At 43.3% G+C, this 16,200-nt stretch overlaps 1 protein-coding gene across 1 annotated transcript in view; it reads right to left on the minus strand.

Annotated features, from left to right (window-relative positions):
- The window catches only part of CPZ (carboxypeptidase Z), a 123,557-nt gene that overhangs the window by 76,811 nt on the left and 30,546 nt on the right, over nucleotides 1-16,200 (minus strand). The window contains exons 6-7 of the mRNA XM_019526408.1: nucleotides 15,244-15,405; nucleotides 5,300-5,458 (exon numbers count right to left, since the gene is read on the minus strand). Of these exons, the coding sequence (XP_019381953.1) occupies nucleotides 5,300-5,458; nucleotides 15,244-15,405 (321 nt within the window). The remainder of the gene's footprint in view (nucleotides 1-5,299; nucleotides 5,459-15,243; nucleotides 15,406-16,200) is intronic.

The raw sequence follows: 16,200 nt of genomic DNA on the forward strand, positions 1-16,200 counted from the left end.
ATGCTGGTGTTGTTGGGGGTTATTATTACTGCTAGTGTTAGTGGAGGTGGGGCAGGTGCAGATACTGTTCCCCCCTCCTTGCTGCCACTAGCAGAAGAAGCCTCATGCTTGCTAGGGAAGAAGCTACAGCGCAGTAGTAACAAGCTACTGCATAGTAGGTTTTTTTTGATGGGGGGTGACTTATAGCTCTCCCTCTGCCCCCTCTTGCTCCTCTGCTGGAAGACCTAGCACCTGCCTTTCCAGCACACTTCACAATGTTTGCTGTTCTGGAAAATGTGTGTGTGTGTGATATATCTTCTATGTGTTTACTATATCTTCTGTCTTTACTATATCTTCTTCTATCTGCTTACTATATCCTTTATATGTAATATTAGAAAGGTATATCCAATCCTTTCCAAAAAGAGAGACTAGCAGGAGACTGACTAGGAAGACAGTCACTGCAGCCAACCACAGTACCTTTCACATGCTGTTGCTTCTAGAGAGACAGCTCACAAAAGGGACAGAAAGGCTTCACACAGAGCCTTATATGCTGTTTCTCTGTCCCTCCCTCTGAGCACTCCATTCGGAAGGGACCTCAGGGATGAATTGCAGAAACTGGTCAGCTACAGATGTCAATATTGGAGCCGTCCTCCCCCCTCCCCTGCCGTCTTCCCCCTCCTTCTTCTGAGTTTCTGTTTCCCCACAAGCCCGCCTCCAAAACATTCTGAAACAGTGTTTCTTTTATTTTGTAGATGTTTTGGAGCCGTCCATTTCATTTAGGATCTGGTGTTTTAGGCACCAAAATGGGCAAAACACCTCTGAACTCAAAGGGCTGCTGAAATTTTGCACAGATCTACTGACTACACACAGTCTATACATTTGAAAGCCTATTAACAGAGCTTGGAGGTAATTGGGAGGTGATAATAAGCTTGTGTAAGCACTACTACATTGTTGCAGTCATTGGAAGATCCATTCCAGAAGCTGTAATTGACCTGATACTTAGCAGGGTGCCCTGTTGTTGGCACATTTGATTTTATAAAATGTGTTACTTTGTGCCTGATAGTCTCTATTGTTTTGCAAAAATCCAAATAAGTTTCCCTTGTGGGGATTAGGCAGACAAAGTTCTTTGGGTAAATGTGATATCTTTTATTAGACCAACTAAATAGTTAGAAAAATTGTTTTTTGCAAGCTTTTGGGCACAAACACCCTTCTTCAGGAATAGGGAGTCTGCTGGTATTTTGTTTGCTCTCCTGGGTGGAATAGAAGCCAATATGCAAAATGCAGGTCTCTGAAAATGCAAAATGTTTGGCTGTGAAGATTAGAGGCAATGGGAGACAATAGGTATGAGACAGGTAGGTGGGGGTGGGGGAGAGGGGATATGTTGACCTAGTGACAGAATGTAGCTGGTAAAATGTTGAGAGGTACCTGGGGTTATCCAATGGCAGGCAGGTTATAATGGCTGCATCTACATGAGACGCTGACTGTGCAGTCATTAGTGTACAGTTATTTAGTACTTGTATATATAAGTACTAAATGACTATGCAGTAACTGGAGTTACTGCACAATAGCATCACCAAATAGCTTTGAAGAGACGCTGACTGCACAGTAGTAATGCACTACTGTGCAGTAGCATCACATCATACTTTGTGCCATGTGATGCTACAGCGCAGTAGTAACAGGCTACTGCATAGTAGGGCTGTGCAAAGCTTTGGTCCCTGATTCAATTTAGCAGAGATTTGGCCTGATTTGGTGACTGAATCTCTGAATGTGAATTGAATCAGGAGACTCTTTAATCTCTCTGAATCAAATTGAACTCTCCGAGTCAATTCGGAGAGGTTTGGAAAGATTCAGACACAGACACAGCTTTAAATGTTTTTTCTACATACCTCAAGGTACCAGGTGACTCATGAATGCTGAGATGGTGGGGCAGATGGAGCATCCCACAGGAGCGTGGGGAGGGTCCCCAGCACACTTGGCAGCAGACCTGGAAGTGGACCAGAAGCACTTCTGGTCCACTTCCAGGTCTGCTGGAGAATGCACTGGGGGTCCACCCCAAGCTCCCCCAGTTGGTGACTGGTGCCTCCTGGGTCTGGAGGGGCACCTGGGGTTCCCCTGTGGCTGATCACTGAGCCAGGAGGGTGCAGGAGGGCCCCCCCGTGCCCTCCTCAGCGGACCTGAAAGTGGACCAGAAGCACTTTGGGTTCACCGCTGAGCAAGAGGGAGGGGCCCCTGCGCTCCTGTGGGATGCTTCATCTGCCCCAACTTTGCAGCATTCATGAACCATGCCTGGTACTTTGAGGCATGTAGAAAAAACATTTAAAGCTGTGTCTATGGCCGAATCACTGACTCTCTAAATCAGCATCAAATCTTCAAATTCGGATTCAGCTGAATCAAATTGGGGACAGTGATCTGAATCAACTAATCAAATCACTGTCCCTGATTCGGGCCAACTCTGAGTCAAATACTGCCCATTTTACACACCCCTACTGTGTAGTCAGTGTCTTGTGTAGATACAGCCAATGTGCCATAAATCCAATGTTTAGTCCATAGACCAACATGGCTATAACCCTTGTAGGCATTGATACCTTGTAGGGACAATACTTATCTGAATTCCTAAGGACTGTTATTCCTAAAAGCAACACTGTATATACATGTTAATTAATCCGGTTTACATTCCTTAATTTGGATTGCCCTAGTCTGCATTAATTTTAGTTCTCATTCAATGAGGGCTAGTTAATTCAGACTGGAGCCAATTTTAGTTCAAACTACAGACATCTGCATGAATATAGTTATTGCTGTAGTCTAGATTAAACCTAGAAAAACATAAGATCTATAAACAGCCTATATCACCAGCTAATAATTTTACACCAGGGGAATCATCAATAGCTATATAAACCTGTTCTATGTATGCTTTGGAATACTGGTCCAGCCCACAAAAGACTCAACAGGACAAAGTGGCAGAGCAGAGCTGGGGCACTTCATTTTTTGCTGCAGCCAAGAATGCAAATGTGCTAAGTTTGCCCTTGCACAAATGAATTCTTCTGGGTCAGTGGTCAGAACAAAGGTGAAGACTAAGAGAGCAGCAGCAAAAACTAAGCAACACTATTACAGGATGCAGTTCCCTGGACAACAGCAGTTGCAGATGAAGTTATTTAACTACAGATCACTAAGCAGGTGTGCTTTTTTCATTCTCTGGGCAAAATTTAAAGTGATACTGTTAATATTTTGAGATGCTCTAATGGGCTAATGAGGAAAGTTGATTTTAATTGGCAAACTCACATGGATTCTCCTCCCAACGTCTATTTTAAACCTGTAGCTTTTCATTTTTCTGGTCCCTCTTCCTCTGGTTTACTGGCCATAAACAATCAGCTCCTGACTGGCTAATGAAAGGATTTTTGCCTGTACCTGATACTTTCTGTAGCTTCCCCTTGTGAAATATTTCACAGAAATCATGGCCATGCAATCTAGAAAGAATACACAGAACACTTAAATTAAGTGACACCTGACCGGGTGAGGCAGAAGCTATTCCAAGGCTGTTTAGCCACTGATTATTAAATATAAAATGGAGAAACACCACTGAAATCAGAAGCAGGGACCCCTCCCTTGCAGGACAATGCCCATCTCTCTAAATTATACTCCTAGTTTGCTTTTCTCCCTGCCCCAGATAACTTCCTCTCTCAGTTGCCCTATAGTTCATCATCAACAGAATGCCTAGCCCTTGGCCTAGTAGTTAAGACACTTTACTAGGAAGTGGGGGGATACAAACCTAAAGCTCCCACTCTCTGTGCAAATGGCTTAACCACTAGACTAGTAGGGGTGGACTCTCCTTCTCCCACCACCCCTCACTAGTTGTAGTTTTTCTGTGACTAGCATTTCAAGGAATTATATGCAGTTTATACACCTATCCAGTTGGAACAGGATTGTAATTAAGCCTAAATGGCTGGTTCCCACTGATGCATTCAGGCAGTGGTGTTAACTAAGGCAGGCAACTTGGGCAGAAGCACTGGGTGCCTGCTTCAGGGAGAGGGGGAAAAATAACAGCTGCTACCACTGCCAGCCAGCCAGCCAGCCACACCAATGTATGGGGTAACCAGTGCAGCTCAGAGCCATCACTGCCCAGGGCACCAGGCTGCTCTCTTATGCCTCCACGCTCAAGGCCAAGAACTGTGCCTGAAATGAAAGAACTTGTATTCTCTGTTTATTTTCATGATCTGTTTGCTAAATAAGGTTTTGCTTTTTTTTTTTTTTAGATTCCAGGCTAATATGTCCAAATATCTAACACTTATCTGGGTGTCCGTTTAGGAAAAAAGGTAGAAAATTGCAGTGTGTTTAAAAAAAATCCCCAAGTGAGAACTACACAAGAATAGAGGCACAGGGGCAAGAAATACCCACACATTCCATCTGACCTGGAATAAACGTTACACTACTCCCCCCTTCTGGCCTCCTTTTAGTTTTACCGAGCTGTCATTATCTTCGGTAGAAACATAGATGAGAATTTCAAGTTCAGGACCCATTCCTGCCTTTTTGTACAGCCAGTGGGAGTATGACTGGGCTCTAAATGTTGCTTTAGATGAGTTTTTCTTACTTTGACATGTGGATTCATTTCTATCAATGCAAAATGACTGCAAAATGCTCCCAATTCATAACTGTAAGCATGCAAATGACAGCCCAAAGATGCATGCCGTCAAACGTTGAAGGGGAATGGTTACATCTACTATTTATTTTCAAATCTTCCAGTATGTCAACTTAAAAATAACGTCTCTTTTCAGAAATTTTCTTTTCTACCTTTTTACAGTACCGATCTTCAAGGGTATCTAAATATGCTGCCTTGTAAATCAATGGTGAAACTTCCATTGAACACAAAACAGAAGTTGGTGAACACCAATGCATACCTGAAATTCTCATCCATACAATGTGAACAGATGAACAAATGTTCCTGAGTTAAAAAGCAGGGGGTGGGGGACTTAGCATGCACTGATTTGTTCTCTCTTCCTTGATAAGTAATTTAGACATTTTTTCACAGCCCCTGCTTAGCTTCCATTACCTCCATAACAGATAAACAAAGTAAACAAGGGCAATAGGTCACTCATCCTGTCTCTTAAGTTGATATAATTTGTCATCTGTCCATGCTGTTGGGTGCATAATAATGCCAGAATTAAATGTATTCCTGTATGGCATATTCAGAGATATTTTTCTAAATCAACCATCAAAAATGTATATCACAGAATGGTTAAACAAGTTACTTGGTCAAGAAAGGCTTCTAAATTGTTCTGTATTTGGAAGTCAACCAAATAATCTAGTCACAGGAAAAAAAAATTACCTTCTCATCAGGGGTAGGGGAGAACAGTTTTTCTTCCAGTGGATGCCTTGAGTAATCATAAGGATAGGTAACAACTAATTCACCACCATGGAGACTGGCAGAGAGTACAAATGGAATGTCCCTCATCCACTTCATAATAGCTTTCGTTTCAGGTGCCACCTGAAGCAGAAAAGGAAAAAAATACTTGAATGCACACACTACTTAAGATGGGGTTACTTGAAATGATGTTGTGGAGCCAGCGGGACCCTAGCAGAGAAACACCCACAGAAAGGAAGTGTGATGTGGAGGGTGTCCCAGATTTCCTATGCAGAAGGGCAGGGAGGGATGTCTTTGTGGCCTGTTATAAACCGGTTAGGGGGGATCAGCAGGCACTGGGGGAGTCCCTGTTCCCCCAAGCACCGCAAGGAGTGACCAGGAACAACGGTCACAAGCTGGCGGAGGGAAGGCTTAAGTTGGACATCAGGAGGTGCTACTTCACGGTCAGGGTGGCTATAGTCTGGAACCAACTTCCAAGTGAGGTGGTGCAGGCTCCCACCCTGGGGTTTTTTAAGAGGAGGTTGGATGAACACCTTACTGGGGTCGTTTGGCCCCAGTGGTCTTCCTGCCATCGCAGGGGGTCGGACTAGATGATCTGCTCAGGTCCCTTCCGACCCTAGAAACTATGAAACTATGAAACCATGAAACATGGGGGTTGCATGCCAGAACCTAGGATCTATCCCTTCCCCCTGGAGTGGAATTTCATGTTATGAAATGAACAGCTCTGAGGCCTAAGCCCCCAAAGGCATTTAGGCACCTCTTTTTGACTGAATTCTGACTGAGCTCAGTATTTGTTGATATCATTTGACTCCCTTCTACCAGGGAGCAGCTACTCCTTAAAAGCAACAGTGCCACCTGGTGGCCATATACCTGATTGCCTCTGACACAGTGTGTTGGGACCTACTAAGAAACAGTTACTTATGAACCACCTAGTCTGTACCCTGGCCAGTTTGTGAAAGTAGAGGTGTCAGGCAGAACTCAGTAACAGGGTTAGAATTTCCTACAGTTGCCTCTTCTGTAGTCATTTACAACAGTGAAAAATTGTACAGCAGACTAGCTGTAAAATGGTATCAGATGAGAACAGTAACACCTAGTTTACATGTATGCAAATAACTGTATAAGGTATAAGGCAAAGAAGCAATTGGCTTTGTTACTTTGGGCCCAGGTCTGTCTGGATTTTGTACAGATTTGAAAACCATGTCTCATTTCATGGTTCAATCCTACCAGCTTTGGATCTGCTGATCGGTTAAATGAGGGACTGCCAGGCTAGGGACAGACATTCAAAAAATCTGAGCCTGAATTCATTCAATCTTTACAGGTTAGTCTAAACTGCCTAGGTTGAATTGGTTTGAAACTGCACAGATATTCTTTCAGGACTGAGGACATGCAGGCACGTAGCTGCAGTGGCTCAGATTAGAAGCTGGGGGGCACTAGAGCAGCCCTCCCTTCCCTTCGACAGTGCTGACCTGAGGCAGGGCATGGCCAGGCCCCAGCAGGATGCTCTGATTAGTGAGGGGTGTAATCCCCCACCCTGCCTGCACCATCCCAGGCTTTTCCATGCTCACTGTTCAAGAGGTGAGAGTGTTGCCAGCCTCCGGCTAGCACTCTGAGTCAAAGGCGGGAGGGGAGGGCAGTGCATGCATCTGTTAATGATACTGAATTTTTCAATCTTCCTCTCCCTGCTTCTTCATACCGTCTGCAAACCTGACAGATGAGGGAGCCAGCAGGGAGCTGATAACACAGCATTTAGCAGCACATCAAGAAAAAAAGCCTTTCTCATTAGCTCAACCTCTTCTTAAACAGCTTTTTCCAAGGAAGGAACTGAGGGACATTAGCTCCAAAAAGCCCTAAGTGCACACTGCTCTGTCTGCCTCTCCCAGTGAAATTGGAGACACACACACAGAGACACCTCTAAGCATTAGCTAGCATACTACATGCCTAGGGTCCATGGACTGGGGTCTGTGCTGTGGGAGAAGGGAGGGAGTGGGGAGATGCCTGCTTGAGCAGCTGCAGTCTCTGCCAGAGCTCTGGCTAGGGAGTAGAGGGGCGGGGCCAGCTCTGCTTTCTGGAGCAAACAGCACAGCACAGCCCAGGGATGCAAAGCATCTGAGATGCTGGGGGACTCCGGTTTAACTTAAACCAGGAAGGGTTTTGGGACAGACATTGCATTAAATTGGTTTGACTCAAATCAGTTAAGTCTGATACTACATTCAACCAGGTGTATCTTAAACCAGTTTCAGGTATTTTGAAACTGGTTTATGTGCACTGAACTTATGTTCTGTTACAGGTTTAAACCAGTTTCTGACCATTTAAACCTGTTAATGTGTAATGTCTGTCCCTAGCCTCAAAGTGCAACTTCTGAAAGTGCTTCAGAAAATGCACTGGCACCCAGGTAAAGCAGGTGGCATTCTTCTCTCAGGGTTGAAAGTAACAGATCTTCCATCACTTAGCTAGAGGTCTTCATGTCTGATGGAAGAGGAACTCCCCTGCCAGCTGGGATTTTTTTCTGATGTACACTCCATACCCAGTTAAATCAGAAGGATCAGGTGGCAGAGTATGCTCCATGATGTTGTGCCTTCTAGCAGACATGTAATACCAAAAAGGCATGATCTGCATCCACACAGCATGGGTGTAAAGCACAGGTAAATCATTATGGTGGTGCTTTCCCATGAACTTTGCTGAAGTAAGGCAGAGAAGGAGTGAACCAGATCTAAAGTGTGTTGAAAGCCATGTCTCCTAATTTGCATGCCAGTGCACTAATCCCTAAACCATTTTCTTATATGAATGCTTTGCTGGACAGACCAATGGCTATTGAAGAAATTGCCCAAAGGCAGCAAGGCACCATCTGAATAATTTTTAAAAATGAAGCCAGGTAATATTTAGGGCTCTTGTACAGAGCATGTAGCTACCAAATGAGTGCAGGGCATTGTGACTGGTTTGCTGGTAAGCATTACTCGTATTTGTAAGGTGGAGAGGGAAATAGTGAATGAATTGACAGCTGTTAGATCTGACCAACGCCTATTGAATTAGGTTATTAAATATAGAAATACTGAGCAAATACAGCAGACATTCTCACCATAATAAAGTCTCCAATACTGTTTCTAGGCAGCTGCACTGGAAAATCTGCCTGATTATTAAAAATGCCTTAGTTCTTTTGCTACGTGTACACTGAAAGTAAATAATGTGCTCCAAAAACTTGCATTAGAGACCTTTATGGTTTTGGGACTTTGTAAGAGGATTGAATCACAAAGTTAGAACTGGAGAGAGACAGAAATGGGCCAAAACATACTGTAGGAATAAAAACATATATTTGTACTTTATTTCCAGAACCAGCATTTAGGACCATGGTCTGTGGGAGTGTCAGAGTGCTGAAAGGGAGTTTGCAACTCTGATACAGGTTGGCATCACTTGAGGCTCTCACACTTTCACATCCTGGTTATCAGCTATTTCATTTCCACCAAAACCAACTGGCTCTTGCAGATCTTTTCATGCCAGTGCTATCAGAAGTTACCACACCTGGGGTGAGCCAAGGGAGAAATTTGCCAGGAGGCCCAAATAGGCACAGGAAGGAAATACTCATCATTTCCCCAACTTCTTACTGGCTGTGGTAATTGAAGTGAATTCCCCTAGCAGCACCACTCTATCCCGAGCCATCTAAATGATGAAGGGCTTTCTTCAGCAGGAAGTTATTGTTATGAGTTGTACTGTGGTAACACCTAAGAGTCTCACTTAGGGACCAGGACTATTTTGCATTAGGGTCTGTACAAACAGAACTAAAACATGATCCCCAACCCAAAGAGTTTACAATCTAGAACTAAGTCACGAGACAGCAAATAAACAGAGGCAGACAGAGCAGCACAATGAGGAAGGACAATACTGGTCAGATGATAGTGGACACTGCTACTTAGTAATACCCCAACAGCCTATCATCAAGCATGGTGTGACGTGCTCATATCTGAGAACATGCTAATTCCTACATAGGCTCAAAAAAGCCACCAGATTTTAAAACACCTCCCTAGAAGAGAGGCACTTTCAACATCACTGTATTCCTTGGATGAAGGGCATTAAAAATGAAAGACAAATATCTGGCTAACTGCTTCTCACAAGCACATATGCATGTGTACACATGCACATGTGCACACACACACACGCATGCACACACGCACGCACACATGCACACAGCAGAAGAAAAAATACTCAGGTTTTGAGAAAATAAACCCAAGGGGGTTTGAGAGAATAAACCCAAGAAGAATGCACCTTTCAAGGTGTGCAACAAGAGTGGAAGGGCCTTGTCATATGTTCACTTAGAATAGGTGCAAGTTGTTTGGATGTGATGGCCTATTAAAGTTAGTACTTAGGAGATTGCCCTCTCCAGAAAGGGAACAACTTTACAACTCTGTGGTGACAGGTAACCCATGGTATGCTGCTGGAATGTGCATCTACCTGTGTTTTAACTGCACTTAGCAATTGTTATATTGAATGTATGACACCACCTGAACATTTGCCTCTACAGGGAACTTGGTATTCAACTCCATGGAGTCAGCTCTTCTGTGCTGATCCTGTGGTGTCCCCACTTAGAACCAGTCTTTCTCATGAGCTGAAACTGCAGAGAACATTTAATATGGATTGAAACTTTTAACTTCACTTACATCTATTTCCTGGCTCAGCGTGTGGGCAGCTTGTGTGGACAAGTCCTATTTTTGTGCAGCTTGTTCCCTTGCCAGATACTGACATACTCCACAAGATGGTGCTATGCCCCAGAGCCAGTTATATTACAACAACTCCCACAGGAAACAATTAAATTGTCTTTTGGTTTTTACCCTATTAGCACCAAAGTGACATCAGCTACAGTGATTTAGGTCTGGAAATCTGCATTTCCTTCTCATTCTGGTTCAGTTCTATCAACTACTGCCCTTGTCACTCTTTACTTTGATTACCCATAGAGTTCTATTTAATGCAGCTTTTTCATTCCCCAAGGGCCTTTTACCTTTCAGTCACAGGGAGTCATTCTTAAATTACCTATTTTACAAAACCAATTTAAGATACAGTTAGAAAGTAGCTAACTAATTTGGCCATATATGCAATGAATGGCCATTACTCTTCCTAATCCCAATTTCCATTTCTGTCAGTTATATTGCATTCAGCCACTGCCTCCCTGGTATATAAAAGTGATACTTTTTGTCATTTCAGAAATGACTGGACTAGCTTTCCTCAGGTCAATGGCAAAATTGAGGGAGGTAGGGGCATGACCAATACAGAAGCCCCAGAAGCCAACTGCATGGAGGGACACAAAAGCAGGTGCTGCCATAGCAGAAGCATATCTTACCACCACAGTTGGTACAGAGAAGCTTATATTACCCCAGGTACTGTGCAGCTGTCCTGGGCATGATGTTGTGCTGCTATGCCTTTGCCTAAGGTCTATACCAGCCTTCATTATAAGGCAGCCCCAAACCCTGCTCAAATCAAGCCAATTCAATCTCAGATAATATTTCTTGATTTCAATGGCCAGACCATTTATTCTAATAATTGGTACAAACAGAAAACAAAGCTTGCTGTAATAGCAAGGTCTATGAAGGAATTCAGTTCTGAGCATTATTTCAGTTGTCTGATTTATGTATGGAATACCTGAATAATTGCTTAATTCAGCCAGGAAATAAATGCTATTAAGTAATTAAAGGTCGAAAGGCAGGAGTTGAAACAAATACACTAAGGATTTTTCCAGGCACAAAGCCATGTTCTGTAACAGCTTCCCCTACCCAAGGGTTCATATACTTAGCAAAATTGATGCCCATTGTACCAACAACTCATTCTCCTATGATTACTTCTGTAGAATTAGAGTTCAGAGAAGATTTGAGTAGCTAGACCCCTGAGCTACATGAAGTTATAGCCATCAAAAAGATGTGTGCACCATTCGGATCATAGGAAAACAGGCCCTCTTAGTCATTCTCTGCATAGTATGTGGACTTTGTGTGTTATTTAGCTGCATATTTGGGCCAGAGGGGAGCAATGAAATTCTCTAATTCCTTCTCAGTTCTAATTCCCTTTCACAATGCAGAGAAAGCCCTGTGCTAGAAAGGACATTGTAGCAGGTTATCAATCCAGTTTTATTTTCCCTGAGTCAAACTTGTCCCCACAGGAAACAACATAATCACAAAACAAACACATAAACAATAAAGGGTTAACTCACACCCTGTGGTCCTTTCCCAGATACTGAGAGAGAATCCTTGGCACTGTGCTGCCATTTCAGCCCTTTCTCCCGCTCTTCTCCTTTCCCTGGGAGCTTTTAACTTCTTCTTGGCCATCTAATCATCTGCATCAGCTGGCCCACTCCTCCTGGGCAGGCAAGCAATCCTCTTTCAACTGAAACTGGGCTACAGCCCTTGACCCATGCACCCTGTTACAGACATATTCTCCTGTATATTGAACCCATCAGTAATTTAGTGCATTTTGCATCTCTTCAGGCAGAGGTGTAAACCTTAAAATGCCCATGGCTGTCCAGACTCATGCAGTGGCAGACACCAAGGGAAGGTCTACATCCTCTCCATGCTGTGCCTGAAAGCACTGCTTTAAAGAACACCCTGCCCACTGCTCCTGCAGAAGAGGAAGCAATCTAGCCATGTTAGTATGTCTCTAAACATAAGCTCACTGCTACTCTCTGCCTAGAAAGAGATGTTGCCAAATGAAGCGGACCAGCTGTACTGGGATGTGTCTCAATACCACCTATCTGCTTCACTGGGAAAAACACACATTTCCCCTTGCTATGCCTGTTTTTACTGCAGGACAATGGGCAATATGTTCTCCTGGGTTTTGAGGGGCCTGGTATTTCATACCCTGGGAATTCCCATGCAATATTGGGCCCCTCAAGCCCTCAAAATGCCAGTCTGGCTTTCCCTGCTTACAGAGACACATCCCAGGATCTCATAACAAAATAAAACTAGGGGAAGATTTTGCTAGTGCAGAGCTCCTTTAAGTGGCTTGCCACCACCCCCATCATAAAGTCAAGTACAAGAGGCCTGTTCGCAGCATGCCTATGGGAAGGTAGATGGATAAGAAGCAAGCAACAGCAAGCATATAATGCAGAGTGTTCCTTGAATTCTGAGCTGCACTGAAGTGCATAGGCAGCCTGGGATGGACAGCCAGCAGTCAGCATAGCCAGATTTCTGTTGCTTACACCAATGACTATATTAGGTTCCAGAGTTACTCAGACTATTCAAGCTCCTCTTGTGCTGCACTGTTCATCCTGCACTTACATGAGCTGGAGAAATAGTATAGACACAACTGAAAAGATAGCCTGACCCCTCCCTTGGAAGGTTTACAATCTAATGTTAGGGCCAATTCATACAGTCCAGTGCAACAGCATAGCAAAGGAAACCTCTTTGAATAGGCTCAGGTAATTCTGGGTCATTTTCCCCATTACTTTACCCATGTGTGTCAACCAAACAGAGGGTTTGTTGCACAGCACACAGTTCAGGAGGTAACAGAGCCCAGTGCAGAGCTTCTCAGAAAACTGGCCACCAATAGCTTATCTAAGCCCTGACCCTGCAATGGCCTCTGGGAAGATGCATATGTAAACAGACTAGATGTTTTCAACACATGGCACATTCAAAGGCTATTGTATTAACTTTAAAAATGTCATCTGAATATTTAGGGCTAGATAGTGATTAAATGATGCATCAGGCAGTAACTAAAGTCAAAAGATCAGGGGCAATAATTAACATAAGAGCCTGTGGACTGCCTGGAATAGGTAGAGAAGTCAACCTAAGAACTGACATGAAACTGTGGCTAAGTGAGACAGGCCTTGGGAGAGGGTCTGAAGTACTTCATCCCCACACAGAAGCGGGTAGAAGCTGACTGGTAAGTTAGGTATACATGTATGCTGTTTATTTCTTCCTGATACATGTTTCCTCATAATGGTTTTGTTCTGTGCAAATGGCACTTTGCTTTGTAAGAGCTGGCTAGTGACCAGATGAAATTTTCATTGTTGTCCTGGAGACCAGAAAACTGCAGTGCTGAATTAAAGTCAGACCCACTGAGCTGGTTACAGTGAACTGCAAGCATCTGCAGCCTAAGCTTCTGGTCTTGAGAGAGAGGCTTACAGGTTCCCGTGCTAAGAAAGAGAGGGCGTCTATACACATGCTTCGAAGTGCGGGGGGAGGCATTTTAATTAGAGCAACTCCTGAACAGCCACTCTAATTTAAATGCCGTAGCGTCATGTATATTCAGTGTCCTGCATTTCAAAACAGCCAAGGGGTGTTTTAACTAAAGCTCATTTGATGCGGTTTAGTTAAAGTGCCCCCACTACCATCTTGAAATGTGGGGTGCTGAATACACGTGAGACTGCAGCTCGCTGGAGCGTTCTAGTTAGAATGCTTAACTGAGTCTGCTCCGATGTGTTCAAATTAAAACATACTGGAGCACATGCATAGGAACAAGAAGGGCCTGACACCTATAGAGGAGTGCCTTTGAGGAGGTTACAAATGACACAAAGATTCAAATAGATCAGAAACTGCAGTGGCCTGTATCTTGAAAACAAGAAGGCCTGTGCCAGGTTCTGGAACAGCTTATACTGAATCATGTGCAGGGCTAAAGCTAAAAAAAGGTCCTTCCATAATGCTTCACATTCCTGCCAAATACTTTGTTTTTCAGAGGAATTACTCAATGCAACAGTACTACATGATTTTTAAATTATGTAAATAACTGTGCACCACTGGGACTAACAAGAAACAGCAGCCCTCGCTCACAGGGAGGCACAGATCTGCTTTTTCCAGAATTTCTCTCTGACCCTTCACCTCTCAGACTGTTTCCTCCTCTATTCTCCACTAAATCTTAAGACAAGCTTGGTATAGCCTCAGTGATGAACTTCTGTGTCTGAAGTGTACCTGTGGACACAAATGAGTGAAGCATGCCCAGTCCTGTCTTCCTAGACCAGTTCACGTCTCTACACGGCTGCAGTAATATAGACAAGCAGGGACAGAATTAAGTCTTGGTCTTGTAAATATTTTAATTGCTAGACCCAGACTTTGGGCACCTGGAATTTCATGCTAAAAAACAACCAAACTGACCTCGTTGGAAAGCAACCAACTTTAAACCTAGAGATGCATATGAGGTGAAGAGAGTGCAGAAACTTATAGAATTAGAGCTTGGAGTCTGAAAGACCTTTGTTCCCTGGAAATACATCAGAGGCTGCCGAAGTCAAGAAATATTTCCCACTGTTGCATGAAGCCTGACCTATGCCTTAGGCACGGTGTTGCTGCTGTTTCTGCTGTTCTTTCTGCCTGCTGTCACTGGAAAACAAGGAGATAAAAATTTCCCTACACACTTAACTTCTCTCTACCTAACTTGCAGCTGCAAGGCTGATGTGGCAGATAGGAGGACAACACTTTCAATGACTTCAGTTATTTATTTAAGGTGACAGCAGTCCATTACAGGACTGATTTTTAAGATATTTAGAGCAGGCATGAAGTTATAGGAAAGTCCAGAATGGTAGGAGCCATCTTTTGTCCAGGATTTACATAGCATTTACCACAGTCCAGATGTGTGACTGGGGCTCCAGTTTGCTGCTACAACACAAATCAATAAGAAGGAACTACAAGCTGGTTGTGCTCCTCACTTCTGAAAATCAGATGCTCCAAACTGTGTTTAGTGTTTAAAACAGTGCAGTTGCAACAACAGAGCCTACCACTTGCGATGTATTTTGCTAAAGATTTAAGACTTTTGCCGTGACCAGCCCTTGTCTTTTCATACCCTTCCTGAGCCCCTCGCTCTAGTCTGATTCATAAGAGCTTCTTCATAAAATGTAAGAGGCTAAGTCCAGCATCAAGAATAACTTCACGCTTGTTTATTTTCCATTTAAAATGTTCTAAGCTTTTCTGCAATGCATTTGATAAAAACAAATCTGGAACTCATACCTTACCCCACCAATAAGACTGTGGAATGGGGATGTGGTCTGTGCGTGCTCCTCGGATCCTGGCTCTTGCATAAACTTCAGATGTCAAATCGGGGAAGTTTCTGTTAAGGTCGAGGTTCTGAGCAGTTTGTCGGCCATTAATCCAGCTATTGTAACCAGCTCCCTAATTTACAGTCAAGAAAGAAATTAATGAAACATGCCTAGTACCCCCTGTCATATAATGACTACTCCTGTTTTAATGCTGCTTCATAATGACCAAGGAGAAGTATTAGTTCCAAGAAGGCAGCAGAGTTTTGTGAAAAGCGAATAGTAAAAATAATACTTTTATCGGTAGAACAACTTTTATCGTAAAGTTTGCAAAGCTCTGACATGCAGGGAGGGATATTTCCAGCCATCGTTAATGTGAATCCAGGGTGGAGAACAGAAGCTGTTAAAGTGCACCAAGCAACACCGTGGAGCGAGTTGGAGAAGCAATGAAAAATTCCCCATCTAGTTACCGCTGTAAAAGAAATTTAAGCAGATTGTAATAACTCCAACATATTTTAGTACAGGGACACACACCAAGAGGACACAAACTCTTAGAAGTCAGGACTTCTTTTCATACTAATGGCTCTAGTGATGAAAGTGAGGAGAAAACAATGCAAAAATGTTATGGAGCAACATAAAGAGAAGAATAGTTTTCAAATATCTTCATGAGGTATAAATTGATCTAAGAACTGCTGTCCATTCTCAAAAAGCATAAAAAAATTAACATTTCACAAGATCTGATCCTCTACCCAAAGAAGAAATATATATTAAATTACAAGTCTTCATTAAAAAAACCCACAATTTCAGTCATCAAAATGGGATCAATGGGCACCTGTTCCACATTCGATAGGTTTTTTGCATCTATCAAAAGAGGTATAATGGAAGGTCAGTCCAAATGCATTGTTAATCTATTATTCTGGGCAGTAAAGAG

Source organism: Gavialis gangeticus, unplaced genomic scaffold, assembly GCF_001723915.1.
Source record: "Gavialis gangeticus isolate Ggan-Ray unplaced genomic scaffold, GavGan_comp1, whole genome shotgun sequence".
Taxonomy (NCBI): domain Eukaryota; kingdom Metazoa; phylum Chordata; order Crocodylia; family Gavialidae; genus Gavialis; species Gavialis gangeticus.